The sequence below is a fragment of the Echinops telfairi genome, unplaced genomic scaffold (genome assembly GCF_000313985.2).
Source record: "Echinops telfairi isolate 266 unplaced genomic scaffold, ASM31398v2 ScPeMD7_7457;HRSCAF=8495, whole genome shotgun sequence".
NCBI classification, from domain to species: domain Eukaryota; kingdom Metazoa; phylum Chordata; class Mammalia; order Afrosoricida; family Tenrecidae; genus Echinops; species Echinops telfairi.
Window position 1 is genome coordinate 31,904,913 of NW_022111357.1, and position 18,656 is coordinate 31,923,568.

At 49.5% G+C, this 18,656-nt stretch overlaps 1 protein-coding gene across 1 annotated transcript in view; it reads left to right on the forward strand.

Annotated features, from left to right (window-relative positions):
* The window catches only part of LRRC38 (leucine rich repeat containing 38), a gene marked incomplete at its 5' end in the record, with an annotated part of 39,277 nt that extends 22,342 nt beyond the window's left edge, over window positions 1–16,935 (forward strand). Inside the window, one exon of the mRNA XM_004705418.2 lies at window positions 16,120–16,935. Coding sequence (XP_004705475.1) covers window positions 16,120–16,373 — 254 coding nt within the window. The remainder of the gene's footprint in view (window positions 1–16,119) is intronic.
* Window positions 16,936–18,656: the final 1,721 nt, after the last annotated feature.

The following is an 18,656-nucleotide window of genomic DNA, read 5'->3' on the forward strand; positions in this document are numbered from 1 at the left end:
GTGCAGCGGTGGGTGAGTTTGAACCTCCAATCTTTTGGTCAGCAGCTGAACACGTAACCACTACGCCATCAGGAACCAAGAAGGCAGCGGGATCATAAAAAATGGAGTTCCTAGCATTTTTGCCATTTAAAGCGGATGGTATTCTTGTTTCCAGACTCTGGGTTTGAAGGTATTTTTGTCTACTGAATCAATTGCATTTTTGAGTTCTAGCACGTGGCTCAATCACAAACGAACAAGTGGTTCCTGACAGCTTTGTAATAAATAGGGCTCCCGGCCCAGCCCTCGGCTTGTGTGCAGGAAGACAGCGTATGTTTGCTGTGCCCTTGCTGTGTGCCAGGCTCTGCGCTGGGACTGGGGCTGTGGAAATGGGCGGAGGTGTGTGGAACCAGCAAGGGGAAGTCTGGGCCAGGAATTGGGGACATGGGAGGTGGAGGTGGTGGTGGTGGTGGTGGTGGTGGTGGTGGTGGTGGTGGTGGTGGTGGTGGAGGTGATGGTGGTGTTGGAGGTGGTGGGGATAGTGGTGGTGGTGGTGGTGGTGGGGTTTAATAGCTGGGAAGAGTTCTCCGAGTCTGGGTGCATTCCCTTGAAACCACGAAGCCAAACCTGCTGCGCTTGAGTCCATTGGGACTCCTAACAACCCAGGAGGCAGAGCAGAACTTCCCCCTAGAGTTTCAGGACTGTAACTTTTCGGGAGCAGACAGCCCCAGCTTTATCCCGTGCAGCGGTGGGTGAGTTTGAACCTCCAATCTTTTGGTCAGCAGCTGAACACGTAACCACTACGCCATCAGGAACCAAGAAGGCAGCGGGATCATAAAAAATGGAGTTCCTAGCATTTTTGCCATTTAAAGCGGATGGTATTCTTGTTTCCAGACTCTGGGTTTGAAGGTATTTTTGTCTACTGAATCAATTGCATTTTTGAGTTCTAGCACGTGGCTCAATCACAAACGAACAAGTGGTTCCTGACAGCTTTGTAATAAATAGGGCTCCCGGCCCAGCCCTCGGCTTGTGTGCAGGAAGACAGCGTATGTTTGCTGTGCCCTTGCTGTGTGCCAGGCTCTGCGCTGGGACTGGGGCTGTGGAAATGGGCGGAGGTGTGTGGAACCAGCAAGGGGAAGTCTGGGCCAGGAATTGGGGACATGGGAAGCACTCAGGGCAGTCTTCCAGGGTAGGTGATTCCTAGGGTGAGTCAGTCAGCACTACTTTTTTCCCCTAAAGGACCAAATGTTAACTACATCAGGCTTTGCCAGCCTGTAGTCTTTGCGGTAACAACTCCACTCTACCATCGTAGCTTAAATGCAACCACGGATGAGACATAACTGAACGAACATAGGTCTGCCCCAATAAAATTTTATTTATGAAACCAGAGGGGAGAGAGGAAGCGCAAAAGGTAGATTTGGCCCAAGGGCTCTCCTTGGCCAACGTCTGGTCTTTCATTCATCCACACAATGTTGTTTTTAAAAGGAAGCAATACATTTAAACTAGGAGATAGGGCAGTATTGTTACATGGCGACAACATCCTGGCTGTCACCATGAGACAAGGCACACACTGTGGGCCTGTGTCCGTCTCCTCATCAGTAAGTGCTTCGAGTCCTTTCTCATTGCCTATTGCAAGTCCTTAATGACAGCAGCCGAGGGCCCCGGCATGGCCGTGATTGGGAGAATGGAGAAAGACGGCGCAGGGTCTGTTCCCTTGTGGCCATGAGTCAGAGTGGACTGATGGAACCACACACCACAAGCTAGCAGGTAAGCCCCGAGGAGGCACACTGGGAAAACGACCTGGGAATTTGCTTCTGTAAGGCAATATCCATTAGTGTCCTATGGGGCTTTTTTCTACTCTGACCCATGAGAGAGCCACATGAGTCAGAATTGACTTGGGTTTCTTTTGTTTGCTTGTGTTTGGATGATCAGACTCTCTTCTTAACTTCATTGGTACACTAATCTTTTTTATGCTGTTGGTTGGTGGTCTTGGTGGTGGTGGGTATGTTGAAAGTTTTTGTAGAACTACAAGTTGTAGCCCCAGGACAGTCTCCTTTACATCTTACATTCTCTTCGTACGAGTCTGTGAAGTCCACAAGCCTGGGGACCACGGCTCCAGATTCCAGGCTCCGTAGCAGCCTCAGCCTCAACGTCTGTTCATGTCTCTCAGTCCTCCCTGCATCTTGATAGAAAAATCAAACCCAAACCTCCCTGCCATTGAATCAGTGCTCATGCATAGTGACCCCCTGTAGGTTCCAAGACTGTGGGAATAGAAACCCAGTCTTTCTCCCTAGCTGGTGGTTTTAAACTGCCAACCCTGAGGATCATAGCCCCACTTGTAACCACTACACCAGGGAACAGGCAGAGGGAAGCACACTGCTCAGGGGCTTCCAAACTCAAGTGCTTGTGCATGGTCCAATGACATCATGACTAAACGACCAGGCCCGCATGTGCCCCTTCTCAGGAAGACAGCCCAGACCACTATCTCTGTAACCTAGCTCCTAATTTAAACATTTTACTAACTCTTTAAAAACAACAACAGTAGCATTGCGTTGACCAAGAAAAACGGGGTTGAGCCTGAATGTGATTTACGGCTCCCATAGTTTTTAGTTGCCTCGTCCAAATTCTCAGTTCCTGGTACTTAATCCCCAGAGACTTGCACTCCACCCATTGAGCATCCACTAGCAACAGTGATTTGGACATTGTCCGGTAGGGGTGTTGTTCTAAGTCAGGAGAAGGCATCTAACTTGGTCTCTCATCCACCTGTACAGATTTGAGAGTTATTTCATCTATACCACTTGTATATCATGCCTTCTGTATTCTCCCCCAGCCACCCTTCCACACGCAAGCACACTCATTCATCTATAAATATTGATTTAATACTTGCCAAACTTTTTTTACTGGGCACCGTTTCCCTCTACTATGCTGAGCGTCGCTATGAGTCTGTCCAGTGGCACCTGACAACAGACCGTGTGGAGGGCTGGTCTCTGCATTCTCTATCAACTACTACAGCTGATGGTCAGTCATTTATTGTCATCCTCATTGCGCGATATAGCTTAGTTTTGACTCCGCTGTTGGGTTTTAAGATCCCTGGCGATGTGGTGGGTTGTGCTATGGACTGGTGAACACAACATCTGAGGCTCCAACTCACTAGCTGCTGCTTGGGAGGGAAATGAGGCTGTGTGCTCGCTCCCAGAGAGAATTACAGTTTTAAAATCGCTGAAGAACATTTGTACTCTAGGATTGCTATGCATCAGAATTGACTTGAAGACATGGGCAGTGGTGTGGGTTGTTGGGTTGTGAATGTCCTAAGACCAAGGGTTTCACTCATATTACAGATGAGAGTGGCGAGAAGGGGAGCCTTTGGAATAAAACAGAGAGGGTGGTTTGAATTCTGACTTCTTCACTTAGCGGTGTGTGTATTGCCAAAGAGTTCTGAGCCTCATTCCTTTGTCTAGCAACGATGGTAATGCCACTCACCCCACAGAGGGAGGTAAGTAAGGAGCAGTGTGTTACGTATGTAAGGGTCACACATGGACATCAGAACCAGGAGGGTCTCAATCAATGGTGGTCAATGTGCACACCCAAACTCAAACTCACAAGCACACTTATACACATACACTCACACACAGTCTCATATTCATATATTCTGTCCAATGGTAGAGATAATATACGTATTTCCCAGCATACTTTAACGAGAACTTTTTGAGCTTTAATCCATTCCCTGACTTTAGGTGGATTATACTGAACTGAGAAACATGTGTACTCGCTCTGTCACTACCAGACAGGAAAGAAGGAAAAGATCAAAGTGGATGGCAGAAGAGACTCTGACACTTGCGCTTGAACACAGAGTAGCTCAAGGGAGTAGAAGAAATAATGAAACTGAATAGAAAATGCCAAAGGCCGCTCAAGAAGACAAAGCAAAGTACTAGGATAAATATTGAAAAGACCCGGAGTTAGAAATCCCCACACTGCTCGAGCTGAAGGAACTGAAGAAATACTTCAGACCTTGCGTTGCAACATTAAAGGCAGAGCACGATCGCAACATTAAAGGCAGAGCACGATCCTTGACGAGCTGGATTGAGAGCGGAGGCAACAATGGGCTCGAACATAACAACAGTTGCCAGGGGCTCAGGCGTGCTTCCTCTGTTGTACACAGGGATGCTGTGACCCAGGACGGGCTCAATGGCACTGAACAGCCGTGAGCAACATATTGAACCATACAGGAAGCCTTCAAAGAGGATGACAAGAATATACAGAGTCACCGTAACAAAAAGAATTGGCCGATGCTCCATGAGTTCAAGAGGTAGCATATGACCAAGAGCCAATGGTATCGAAGGAAGAAACCCAGGCTCCTCTGAAGGCATTAGCCAAAAGACAAGGCTCCAGGAATTGAGGGAATCCCAATCAAAAGGTTTCAACACACTGATGCAGTGTTTGAAACACTCACTCGTCTGTGCCAACAGAATTAGAAGATGGCTCTCTGGCCAACTGACTGAAAGAGATCCATATGTGTGCCCATTCCAAAGAAAGATGGCCCGGGACGATGTAGACATTATAGAACAAGATTCTTAATGTCACATGCAATAGAATTGTGCTGGAGTTCATTCGACAACCGCTGCGGCAGTACATGGACAACCGCTGCGGCAGTACATGGACAACCGCTGCGGCAGTACATGGACAGGAGCTGGCTTGAGGAGAGGATGTGGTGTGAGGGCTGTCATGGCTGATGTCAGCTGGATCTTGGCTGAAAGCAGGGAAGACCAGAAAGATGTTAATGGGCTATGCCAAGGCCTTCGACTGGCCCATAGCAACCTTTTGTATTTTCCACCTTCATATCTTAGACTCCTCACCCCGCATCTCACCGCCACCCAAAGTCAGCAGATGGAAAAATAAAATTTTGTCTTGAAATTTGGCTCAAAATCCATTGCCATCTGACTCCTGGTGACCCCATGTGAGCGAGAGTGGAAGTGAGCTCCAGAGGGTTGACTTGGTTTGATTGCACCAGATTGTGGAGATGGGTTGCCAGCTGCAGGTCTGTCTGATGGCTCATGGGACAGTCTCTCTGTGTCAATACTCCAATGACATCATGACACCCCTCTCCTGACAGGGTGTGCAGGGGCTATGCTGGGAGCTTGACTTGTCCCCTTGTGCAGGTTAGGTCTGGGGACGAGGAGAGTTGCTGGAGCATTCTTGAGCATTTTGACAAGACCTTTCTGTGAGTGGTTTATGGTGGCCAAGGTCATGAGCTCTGGAGCCAGACTGGCTGGCTCAGCTCCAGCTCTTTTATTTCCTTGCTGTGTGGTCTTAAGCAAGCCCGCGACCTCTCTGTGCCTCCACTTGATGATCTGTAGAGCGGGGATGATGACAGTCCCCTCTTCCCGGGTCGGCATGAGCAGTATCTGGGCTGAGACATGTAAGCGCAGTGCCCGGCTCCCAGAGCAGGGCTGGGTACGGCTTAGCTTTCAAGGGCTATTTTTAACTCAGACAGCTGAAGAGATGGGGTCAGGTAAGGGAGGGTGAGCATTCCAAAGTCAAGTGGGGGCATCGCAGGGCCTCCTCTGTGTCATCTGCACCTGCCCAGATGCCAGCCCACTGACCATGCTTCTGACTCTCCCGCCAGGGCCCCCACACGCTGTGCTGAACCCCTCTGTGGCCCTCACCTGTGCTGCCCTCCACTGTCCGTATGGGCGCACCTGTCCTCATGCCCCTCCTCTTACCCCTGAGCTCCTCGAGGACTGTGTCTAGCACCCACCTTAAAGCCTGGCCCACTAGGTGTCATTTGCTGGTTCATAATAAGTGTCTGCTGTCGGCTAAGGGTGGGTCTGCTTCCAAGGCATTTCAGTCTGAAACAGGGGCTCTTGGTGGGGTGGTTTTGCCCCACAGGGCACATTTGGCGGTGTCTGTGTACCTTTCCGATTGCCCTAACTGAGGGTGGCCATTATTGCCCTCTTGCACTTCGATGACCCCCAGCAGAGAATGATCTAGCTCCGAATATCGACGGTGCTGAGCTTTAAGACACCCTGGTCTCAAATCGGAGCCTGCAGAAGAGAAGAAAACCACCAGAAACCCAACAACATGTTGCTGTCAAATCGATTCAGACTCACGGCGACCCCACGTGTTCAGGAGCCGGCTGCCCCTGGGCGCTGTCTTGGCTGGAGTCCTTGAGGATACAGACTGCTGGGCCTTTCTCCCCAAGTGCCGCTGGGTGGGCTTGAACCACCCACCCTTTGGTTAGTAGTCTGTATGGAAACCGTTTGTGCCACCCAGGGACCTTGAAGGCTAGGAGAGGGTTCCCCAAAGTCAGACACCCCACCCTCACCCCGGTAGAGTCCTGCAATTGGTCCCTACCTCCTTCTGACAGGCCCCTCTGCCCACCGTCTCCATCTGTCCATCTCCTCTTACTCCCCTGGCCTCTGTGAGTTGAGAAACCCCATTAAACCCGTGCGCTTGGTCACGAGGGCGTCCCTGACGGCCCTTGCAAGCGACCGTCCTGTCTCAAGCGACTTGTGTGTGGCTCTTCTTCAGATGGTCTCATTTCCCCTAGCCACGAAGAAATAGGAGGCAACCTTTTCTGAAAAGGTCCCTTTATAAAAATGCTGGTCCTAATCGCACAGCGACAAAAGCCCTTTAGCAATGAGAGCCCACCCAAAGCCAGGGAAGGTTGGGTTTGAATGGGAGGCTTTGTAGCCTCGGGTTGGGCTTGTTTTCCAGTTACTCCTCATTCTGCTTGTTAAGGAAAAGGACTTGGGGAGAGAGTTTCTCCCTAAATCACGACTTGTGTGGGGCCCGGAGATTGCAAATAAGCCACTGGCCTTAGAAGTGACCTGCTGCTGTCTGTCTTGTATATTTTGGTGCCGTCCATCTCGGCGGGGTGGCGGGAGGTGGGAAAAGGTGGTAGGGTCATTGTTTTCCGCTTGCCCATTGCAAATTGTGTCTGCAAGGGAGCCACGGGATAGCTGTTTGAAAATAACCAACCAGCCAACGTACTGGTCAGCAAGGGCCAAGAAGAACCCCAGAGAAACCCTTTCAACTGGAAGCTGATGGCGCTCCCGGAGGCCAGCTTCTGGCCACATTATCCTTGGGAGGAGGAGGCAGGCGTCGCCTGTGAAGACTGTGTCCTGGGGACCCTTAACTTCACGGCAGCATTGGCCTGAAACCAAAGGAGAAGACAGGGAGGGACAGGGAAACAGGGACCCAGAGAGGAAATTGGGGAGTGCTGACACACGGGGGGCGGGGGCAACCAGTGTCATGGATCAATTTATAGAGGAACTCCTGACAGGGAAAGCTAATTTGCTCTGTAAACTTTCACTCAAATCACAGTAAGGAAAAAAAAAGAAAATTGAGACAACTTGCTGAAGCTTCACCACCTGATACCCCGACCCTGGCAGAAGAGACCTGGGCTCCACAAGGTTTTCAATGGCTGGTTTGGGGGCATAGTTTGCCAGACCTTTCTTCTGAGGTGCCGGTGGGTGCATTAACTGGCCGTACTAGGTGCTAGCTGCTGTCATCCACCATGCCCATCTTGCCTGTAACAGAGTGAAACATTCCTGATCCCACACCATCTTCATGATCACTGATGTGTTTGCGTCCCTCGTGGCGGCACAGACGGTTTCCAGACAAACTGCTAGCCTGAAGGTTGGTGGTTCAAACCCACCTGGTAGAACCTGGGGAGAAAGACCTGGCGGTCCGCGTCCACCAAGGTGGGCGCAGGGTCAGTTCCATCTCGTGGAGGGTTTCCCTGGTTTTCCATCACCTTCTGCTTGACCTTTGCCAGCAGTGGGTCCTTCCTAATTGCACACCCAAAGCAAGAGGGCCAACGCCTCGCTATCCGTGCAGCTGAAGACCATGCAAACGGTGGGAGGGCATATTCAGAGTTCATAAAAAGTGGAAGGAGAAGATCATGCAAATGTCCTGTCAACTCTCCGAAGGGCCCTGGCACTTCTTCAAAGACCGATTTGTCCCTTCTTCTTGGAGCCCAGGGCTGGGGTCACACCACAGATTGGGTCAGACACCCCTTAGTCAACAGAGTAACCGTTTTGCTTTGTTTTTGTTATTAAAATTATTGTGTGTTTTTTAAAGATCATTTTATTGGGGGCTCTTATAGCTCTTACACCAATCCATACATCCATTGTATCAAGCATATTTGTACATATGTCGCCATCATTATTTTCTAAACATTTACGTTCTATTTCAGCCCTTGGTATCAGCTCCTCTTTTTTCTCCCCCCCCCCCACCCTCCTACGTTTCTGAACCCTTGCTAAATTATAAAATATTATTATTATTTTCATATCTTACACTGACTGACTGCTTGGCTTGTTTAAAATTTAAAAGACAGCACTTCAAAACAGAAAACCATGTGGCTCTTTAAGAAAGAGTCAGTAGTTAGGGATAACCCAGGCAAGTCTGATCCAGCTTCTTCCCTGGCTAGGTCAAGTAAGTACTGACTCTTGGAGAGGAGGGAGTGAGAGTCTGGTTGCTAGGCAACCAGTTCCCAAGGGGAGGAAAGCATCAGTGGGTTGGTTAGAGATGATGCAAAACATGGGCCCTGAGAGAAGGGAGCAGGAAGCTCACTGAGCTGGAGAGGGAAAGAGACACAAAGACGCAAATAAAGGGGCTTTTAGGGCCAATTAGTAGGGCTGTTCTTCGCAGGAAAAAAACAGCTAATTAGTGAGTTGTGAAGAAATCATTCTGATGTTTAGGCTAATAATGGAGATGGGCTGAGAGGAAGCTTTCTGAAACTTGGAAATTCAGAAAAAGAGAGCAAGAGAAGGCTTTCCGGAGTAGTTGAAGGGAAGCCAGAGAAGCGCAGAGATCGAAGGCCATGGAGTTTAACGACAATCGCGTGTTGTCACATCTCTGGTTAACTCCACAAGGGAAAAGGGGCCTCACTACTTACAGAGTCAGGGTAAGCACCCAGTGCCAACTGCCTAGGTTCATGCAGCTTTCCCACATGCTGGCAGTGCGGCAAGGGCAAGCTTTTTGTAAGCTCTCTGTACTTTGGGTTTCTTATCCCTAAAATGGTCCTATTAGCATTTACCTCATCAGGCGGCTGTGAGAACTAAGTCCATAGTCTCGAGGCTCACCAAGGCCCACCAGCATCACGTCATGGTCTACTTCTACTTTGGTGAGGAGTAGGATCCGGGATCTTAAAAGCTTGTCAGACCTGGGCCTGTCTAGGGTCTGTTTTCTTTTTTTTCCATTTTCTCTCATCTTTTTCTCTTCCCTTTTCTTTCTTCAACTGTAGGCTTTCTTATTGTTCAGACTAGGACATGGATGGGTTGGACCATGGGAGGGAAGCCCGGGGAGAAGGCAATGGGACCAATGCACCCCCCTGGAAGGTAGAGGGTGAAGAAGGAGGTGGGGAGAAGGGTGTGGTGAGCGGACGGCGTCACGGACAGGGGAACAACTAGGGAAGTGGAACCAGCATCTAGGAGAGGGTAGAGATCCTGTGAGGATTAGAGCAACACCAAGCTAGTGGGGAGGAAGCACTGAGGTGGAAGAAAGGGGACAGGGATGGCGGGCAGGAGGGGGCCAAAGGAAGCAGAGGCATGGATAGGGAGATTAACAGAGTTGTGTACTTATGAAAATACATCAATCCATTACAATAGGGGTGTGTTAGTCTGGGTACTTTAGAGAAACAAATCCACAGAAACTCATGTATAAGAGAGAGTTTTATATAAAGGATAAGTGCACATCAAGTGCACATCCCAACCCAGTGCTGTCCAAACCCACAAGTCCAACTTTAACCCACATGTCTGACACCAATCCACAAAGTCCTTCTCCATCTCACAAAATACACATTATGACGCTGACTGCAGAAGGAAAGTAGAATCAGTGAACGTGTAAGCATCTCAGCGCTGGCAGGGGTCTCCACACGGCTGCCCCAGCACCCAGGGCTGCATCAGGATAGGTCCATGTGGTTTCTCCTCAGGGATGTCTTGCAGGAAGTGAACCTTGCCAGCTGAAGCAGGGAACTGGCTAAAGCAGCTTCACCCTGGTCTGACCATCACAAAGCAAGAGACTAGAACTCGAAAGGCAAGGCTCACTGAGCCATTTATCTCTGTGCCATTCAATTAACCCCACATGTGTTTATCGGCCAGGTTGGAACGTTAAACTAAATCAAGTGATATGGGCCTATGTACATATATTTATAAGGCAATACACTGAAGCTGCAAATGGGCCTCGGGCCTCGCAAGAACATGTTGTTCTAACAAATTGGCATGCTGTGATGCTTACCCACCCCTACCCGATTGCTGAAGACCAAATGGGTGCACAAGCAGACATGGTGAAGACAGTGGATGGTGTCTGGCTATTAAAAATATAGTGTCTAGGGTCTTCAAGGCTTGAAGTTAAACAAGGGGCCATTCAACAGAGACGCAACAAGCCCACATGGAAGAAGCACACCAGCCGGTGCGATCGTGAGGTGAGGTGTCTTCAAGACTGAGCAAGGGGCATCAGAAGAGTCACAACAAACAGTAAACAAACAAACAGAAATGCATTGGTGAAAATAGACCCAATTGGAGCGGAGGCCCAAAGCCCATGAATGGACAATGGAACATCCCCCCACAGAGAGGTCGCAGGGAGGGAGGGAGTTAATCAGGGTGCAGTAGAGCACTAATGGGTCATACAATATACCTCTGTTTCCAGGAGGTCCCCTCACCCCCTGCTATCATGACCTCAGTGCTGCCCTCCAATCTAGACTAGATGGGAGCATGTACATAGGTATAGGCAAGAGATAAAACCCACAACACATGGAACCCAGGAACAGAAATGGGAATAGAGATACCAAAAGGGTAGGGAGAAGTAGGCAGGGAGGCGGGGCACCAATCTCAATGAACGGCACATAACCACACACCCCATCCAGGGGAAGAATAGCAGAAACCAGAGAGGAAGGGAGATGGCGGTCGGAGTGAGATTTGAAAATAATTAACAATCTACAATCTATCAGAGGGCCACAAGGGTTGGGGGAGGCGGTGGGGAGAGGAGGGAGGAAAAAAAGGAGGAGCTGATCCCAAGGTCTCAAGGGAAAGCAAATGTATGTACACATATGTCGGATACAATTGGTGTATGGTTGGTTTGTAACAAAAGTTGTAAGAACCCCCAATAAAATGGAAAAAAATACCTTAAAGATTGACCCAAAAAAGAAAAAAAAAAAAAGCTTGTTAAGTGGTCCCCTAAGGTACAACTAAGGGGCACAACACTTAGAAGAATGCCTGACCCATCTTATGGGCAACGGAAGTCTTAGTTGCTATGTGTCTTTGCACTGTCAGATCAGAAACAGGAGGTCCGAGCATTTCATTTTACTCATTTTCTTCTATGGGAGGCTTGGAAAAGTCATATTATTATTTTCACATCTTACACCAACTGCTATCTCCCTTCCCCCTCGGCTTCTTTCCCGCCTCCTCTGCCCAACTTCCCCCTACCGTCCTGGCATTGCTACTCCCACTTCTGTTCCTGAGGAGTTTATCTGACCTGGATTCTGTCTTTCCTGAGCGTTTATCTGTACCTGTGTACATGCTCTGGCCTAGTCCGTAGTGAAAGGCAGAATTGGGGTCATGATAGTGAGGGGGGGGGGTTGTTAGTGAGGAAGCCTCAAGAAACCAGAGGACATCAGTGCTATACTTCACCCTGGTTGACTCATCCCTTCTTTGTGACCCTACTGTGAGGGGGTGTCCCATTGTTTACAGATGGGTTTTGGACCTCTGCCCCAACCCCCATTGTTCTCAACAATATGTTTGTTTTGGGTCTTCTGATACCTGTTACCTGATTGCGTCGACACCTCATGATCACACAGGCTGGTGTGCTTCTTCCATGTGGGCTTTGCTCCTTCTGAGCTAGATGGCCGCTTGTTTACCTTCAAGTCTTTAAGATGCTTTATCTTTTGATGGCTGGGCACCATCAGCTTTCTTCACAACATTTGCTTGTGCACCCATTTTATCTTCGGCGATCATGCTGGGAGGGTGAGCATCACAGAATACCAGGTTGTTAGAACAAAGTGTTCTTGCATTGAGGGAGGGCTTGGGCAGAGGTCCAATGTCCATCACGTCCTCAATGTATTGCCATATGTATATGTACATAGGCCAATACCTCTCCTTTTATAAATTAATATACTTACACAAGTGCATGCCTATGTTTAGACCTCTATCCATAGCTTTGCTTCTTAGATCTTTTCTGTTTCCTTTTACCTTCCTCCTTTCCCACGATCACGCTCTCCCTTCTGTCTCTTAGTAATTCCTCTCAGCTAGATTGCTGTTGCTCTAACACCACCAGGATCTCTACATCCTCCATTGTTGCTTTTACTTCCCCAGTAGTTGCTCCCCTGTTTATGGCGTTGTGTGCTCACCGCTCCTTTCCCCTGCCGCCTCCTCCCCCTAAGTCCCTCCAGAACCTTCGGTCTGGTTGCTTTCTCCTTAGGCTTGCTTTCCATGCCTATCGTCTATAGGTATAATGTAGACAATAATGTAGACAATACAAAAAGAAAACAAAAAATTCAACAAAAAGAAGAAAAAGAAAATTATATTAATATATAATATTACATATAATATAATTATCTATAATAATACAATATATTAATATATATTAACTAGCAAATAAAAACCTGAAAAAGCATAGATAATTCCAGGTCTGTCCTCTGACCTTTATGACTATCTCCCCATTGGTCCTGGGGGGGTTCCAGGAACTGTCCCTCCTAGCCTGAGGTCTACTTTGGGGACTCCTCGGGGACTTTGTGGCTTTCCTTTGCTCCCGTTGCTGATCTGTTATATTTCCTTTTGGGTTTGCCCTGCTGTGGGGGGTTGGGACTGGACTTATTCCTCACCATGTGCCCCAGTATTGTCCTCTGTTGCAGTATGTTTCTGCAAGGGGACATCATGTCTCGAGCTGTTGTTGGCCCTACAGTCTTCTCTGCACCATACCAGCTCCGTGCAGGGACCTCATCCTCAGGGCTTGGTGTGCCAGTATGGGATCTCGTCCCTCAATCTCTCTCTTTCTTTTTTGGTTTGCTACTGTGTGGGCTTGGCAGACTGGCTCTTCTCCCCAACCTGCAGGTTTAGTGTTGTCCTATGTAGCACATACTTCCAGGGAGGGGATCAGTTTGGCTCTGATTGGGGCCAGCCCTGTATCTCACTCTGTTCATGAGTTGCTCCATGTGGTTACATTCCCTCAAGGTTTGGTGTGTCATGGTGGGGTCTGCACTCACACTCCCAATTCCCTGGAGACATATCCAATACTCTCCGCCTTGGTGGGTTAGTGCTTGAGAGCGTATGACATTTATATTGCGTAGCAGGATGGGTAGCTTAAGCTTGGTAACAAGCAGTCATTAGTGTGTTAATGCAATAAAGCTCATGTCTTTTGTTGATGTCTTTGCCTTTTAAAATCTGAGGGTTTAGAACATAGTAAATACTAAATAAGCATTTGGTGCATAAATGAATGTCCCCTTCCCACTGGACCTTGTACTCTCTGAGGATAGGGGCTATATTTGTCTTGTTTCTTATTAATCCCTTGGCATCGGCTAAGTCTTCAATACACATTGGTTTAAGGCATAAAGGAATGCCCAGGGAACTATCCCTGCTCATGGGCAGGCCCACCTGTAGACTGGAGCATGCACAATTCCCCCAGCTGCCATGCTCAGAGCTTCCCAATACCTCGCTCGAGGGCAGACAGAATGGAATACTCCAACAGCAACACTTAGCTGTCCAAGAACAGTTATTGGAGCTAATTCAGAATTGTCATGAGTTACAATCCTCATTCCCTAGGAGCCACACTCCTCACCACCAGGTGGCCTGCAGCACCTCTAGCTTCCTCCATGTTCCATGTAGAGGCCCCCATGGCAGGAAAGCATTAGCTAGCTTTCCGCTTCTTTCTCCTCCTCTCCTGGCTCCTCTCCTGGCTGTCTCGCCTAGCTGGGCAGGGCCTTCCTTTGTCTCTGGAGCCAGCTAGCTTGATTGGAGCCTAGGCTCTGCCACTGACAACTGCGTGGCTTTGAGCATGGGAGCTCATCTCCCTGAGCTTTACTAATCTCGACTGTAAAATTGGCACTGTATCAAAGGCCTTCTCCGTGGGCTTATTGGGAGGCTTGCATGACTTTACCTCTACGAAGTGTTTAGAGCTCTGTCGGGACACTGGTGAGTTCTCTCAGGCTGTGGTGAGAAAACACTTACTCAGCACACTCCACTGTGATGTTTTTCTCGAAGACAGGATTGGAAGCTTAACGCCAACGATCTTCAAATGAAATCTTAAAAAGAACCCCAAGATACAAGACAGAGTAGAAGGGTCTTCCTAGACGCTGTAACACGCCCATACCCTCCTTCAACAACACCAAGTGTGCCGCTGGACCAGCAGTCCCAGAATCACCTGGGGATATCAGGTCATCCCGGGCAGTGCCCGAGACCCTGACTTCTAGCCAGCCTTCAGGTGATTCTTGAGAATGTGGAAGTGTGAGAGCCAGCTCCGGGAGGGCTGTTAAAACGTCCCCTTCAATTATACCCTTCTCCTCCACTGACTCCTCTCAGTGTGGCCCAGTTTCCACTGTCCCTCTGTTCATTTTTGCTGCAAAGACCATGAAAAGGGTAGTGGCCTCCAACTTGGGGAATGACTGCCACAAACTGGAGGGTCCTTCCATTGTTAGCACGGCTCCATCCACTGCATCCACCTCTACCCTATGTCCCACCCCCATGACCCAGATCTGGACTAGGACCGACAGGCATCTTCTACCCTAAGGCAATCATGGCGTGCTTCCATCACCACCTTGAGGCACTGGAAATCCGAACAGGAACCCAGGAACCCTCCCATTGACACAGACACGCAGTGACCCCACGAGCATCAGAGTAGAGCCGGCTGCATGGGGTTTTCAAGGGCGGGTCTTTCAGAATTACATCACCATGTCTTCTTCCAAAGCACCGCTGGGTAGACTGGAATCTCCAACCTTTTGGATAGTTGCCAGGCTCGTTAGCTGTTGGCATCACTCGAGGACTCCAAACAGAACAGCACTGAACTTTAAAGCAGGACAAGGAAGAACAATGCCTTCTGATGGCTCCCAGGGTGATTCTATCCCACGGTGACTCTTACAGAAAGCCTCAATTCCTTTCACTCAACTGTCATGGGGTGGGAAGCGCACTCCTGCTTTGCTGGCTTTGTAAGGGCACTCTTGGTGGACTTTCTGGCACTCCTGTAACTGTAGCTGTAGGAACCCTGGTGGCATAGTGGTGTCACGTGGGGCCACTAACCTTGAGGTCAGCAGTTCAAAATCACCAGCCAATGTGAGGGAGAAAGATGGGGCTTTCTACTCCCATCAAGAGTTATGGTCTCTAGTGAATGATGGGGGGAGTGCGGAGTGGAGATCCAAAGCCCATTAGTAGGCCACTGGAGATCCCCTTGCAGAGGGGTCTCGGAGAGGAGATGAGCCAGTCAGGGTGCGATGTAACAATGATGAGAAATACAACCTTCCTCTAGTTCCTAAAGGTTTCCTCCCCGCTCCCACTACCATGACTCGAATTCGATCTTGCAAGACTGGCTAGACCAGAGGAGGTACACTGGTACAGATAGGAACTGAAAATACAGGGAATCCAGGACGGATGAGCCCTATAGGACCAGTGGTGTGAGTGGCAAAACAGGGAGGGTAAAGGGAGAATGGGTAGGAAAGAGGGAACCGATTACATGGAACTGTGTGTGACCTCCTCCCTGGGGGACAGACAACCGAAAAGTGGATGAAGGGAGACGTTGGACAGGGCAAGATATGACAAAATACCCATTTATAAACTATCAAGGGTTCATGCGGGAAGGGGGAGCGGGGAGGGAGGGGAAAAATGAGGACCCAATGTCAGGGGTTTAAATGGAGAGAAAATGTTTTGAGAAACGATGTACAAATGCGCTTTACACAATTGATGTGTGTATGGATTGGGATAACAGTTGTATGAGCCCCTAATAAAATGTTGAAAAAGAGGAAAAAATAAAAAAATAAAACAGAGTTTGTCACCTCAAAAAAAAAAAAAAATAGAGTTATGGTCTCAGAAACTCACAGGGGCAGTTCTACCCTGCCCTGTAGGGTCGCTGTGAGTCGGCAATGCCTCACTGGCAGTGAGTTCGGTTTTTTCGGTGTTGATACTGCGACGTAAACCTCTCTCTTATTCTCCTTTCTCCTAGGCCTGGGTGAAATCCAGTGCTCGCTGCCCGTGGAGAACAGGAGGGTTTCCCTGCACGAGCTGTCGGAGGGCAGCTTCAGCGCGTGCAAGTTCAGCCTCTCGCTCACCGACCTCTTCATCATCATCTTCTCGGGCGTGGCCGTGTCCATCGTCGCCATCATTTCCAGCTTCTTCCTAGCCACGGCGGTGCAGTGCTTCCACCGGTGTGCCCCCAACAAAGACACCGAGGAGGAAGATGAGGATGAGGATGAGTGAGCCAGCCTTCCTGGTCTCAGCCGTCCAGGCTTCCTGCCAGCAGGCCCTCTCATACCTGAGGGGGAAATGCTGAACCCAGAAGGGAAGTGACGAGAGTCCGTGACCCGAGTAGCATCCTCCCCCTTGTAGTGCCCTGGACCCTGGAGTTCCCGGCAGGACCTCCGGTCTCTGAGTTTAGCTTCTGCAGAGTAGACAATTCCAGGAAAAGTCAGGGGAACCATTCCTGCAGGAGAGCCTTCGCCCACGTAGGTGTGTGGGGGAGAAGATGGCCAAGCTCAGCTTCCACGCTGAGGATGGTTGAAAAGCTTCCAAGGAGCTGGAAAGACTTGCACCTTTGGAGTGAAAAGACGGTTTGGGGGCCATTCATTTCTCTGGCCTGTGCTGGGAGATCAACATGCCTCCTTCCTCCTAAGACACAGAATCGTGCTCAGCGGAGACTCAAGGTCTCATCATTCTCCTGCTTGTTCTGGGGACGAGGATTTTGCTCTGTATATAATAGGCCTCAGAAACCTAGGGATGTTATGCAGAGAGCAAATAAAATCATGTTGGGCCAAAGAAGAAATTCAGTCCTGGCCTGTGGTTTATTTGATTTGATTCTTATTGTTAGTTGTTGTTGTTGTTGTTGAGAATATGCATCGAACCTACTCAAGTCCAACCGTTTCTACACGTGTGGGTCATTCTCAGCCGCCTTTACTGAGTTGGCCCTTCCCCCACCAACAGAAAGTCACTGTCTCCTATGGGTCCCAGTCGAATCTTTTGGGGTGCTGTTGTCCACTACATTGAGACCCACCTCAAGTGAGCACAGAGCTCATGGCACGTGTTGTACGAGTGGAGCTCGACTGCTGTTTGGTTTTGAGACGACATCAGGGGCCCTTTTTGATGTAAGGTTTAAAGAAGATCTCAGGCTAAAGGTGATCTTAAATCTTTGGTTTAAGGTTTAAAGATGGCAGGCTAGGGATTCCTCCAGCCTCCAGGGCTCTGGAAAGTGTGGCTTCCATGAAAAGCCACGAGTCTTTTGTGGTTATATTTTTGTGGGTGGGTTAGGGAAACTTCCATGGAGGTAACTCAATCCCCTATTTTTACCCTAAGAGGCCGCAATGCGGTGAGGCGAGGGGCTTATCTTGTACAATGGTGATAGCCCCTGGGTTCAGAGTCACTCATTCCTCAGTCATATGAGCTCGTCGTCATTTCCCTTTCCTGTCCCCAGTCGAGTCCCACCTCAGTCAAACAATGCCTCACCCTCTCTGTGCCGCTACAGCTACAGAACTAGCAGGGCACTTGACCGGGGGCCAGGCTTCCAGTTGGCCCACACGATGCTGGATGAACAAATGCTGGACCCTGGGACGTGGCATCACATCACCGCTGTCAGTGGTGTTCGGGTGTGTGTGACATTTCTTTGGCGCATAGGCTGCAACAGGCAGTGTATCCAGGATGGGGAGCATGGCCCTGTAGTCCAGAGACACTATGAAGCAAGGGTTAACACAAGATGACTTGTAGCAACTTTGGGCCACGCTAGGGACTGACACATAAACAAGGGGCTTCTGGGAAGCTCCTGCGGTGCCTTTGGGCATCACTTCTTTTTGCTCCCTGACATCTTTGCCTCCACAAATATTTCCCTGATACCGGCTAAGTGCTAGGCACTGTTCTAGGCACTGCAGAAAGGCCTGGCACAGTTACCTTCCCCTCATGTTCCCCTGGGTAGAACAGGAAGCAGACAATTACTGGAAGTGTACTGTGAACTTGTGATAAACGCCCAAACCAAGCTAGTTGCGCAGGCATCTTGTCCCCCACTCAGGGCCATTCCAGGGGTGCCAGAGGAGAACTGTGCTCCCCATGCTTGCCAGTAGCCAGTTTGGGGGGGAGTAGGTCACAGCGCCTGTCTTCTGATGTGCCTCTGGGTGTCCTTGAACCAGCAACTTTTAATTTAGCAGCTAAGCATGGTGACTGTCGGCTTCTCCAAGAAAATACACTGACATCGAAGGAGAGAAAATGCCCTTTGAAGGGGGACCATGCCCAGACAGTAGACAATGACTATTTGCTCCCTGACTTACCATTGAGGGTCATGATTAATAGCCACAGCAGCAGCAGCAGCAGTGCACCGCACCAGGTGAGACTTGTGTGGGACTGGAATTGCTGCCTGCCCTCCCCCCCAACCCAACACATACCCATGAACCCCGTCCTAGGGATCCCCTGATAGACCCCACTGCCAGGCAGGCCCCACCCATTGCGTGGGTGTCCTGTGCATCTCAGGTCCTCAGAGCCTCGCTCCACACCCTGCCTGGC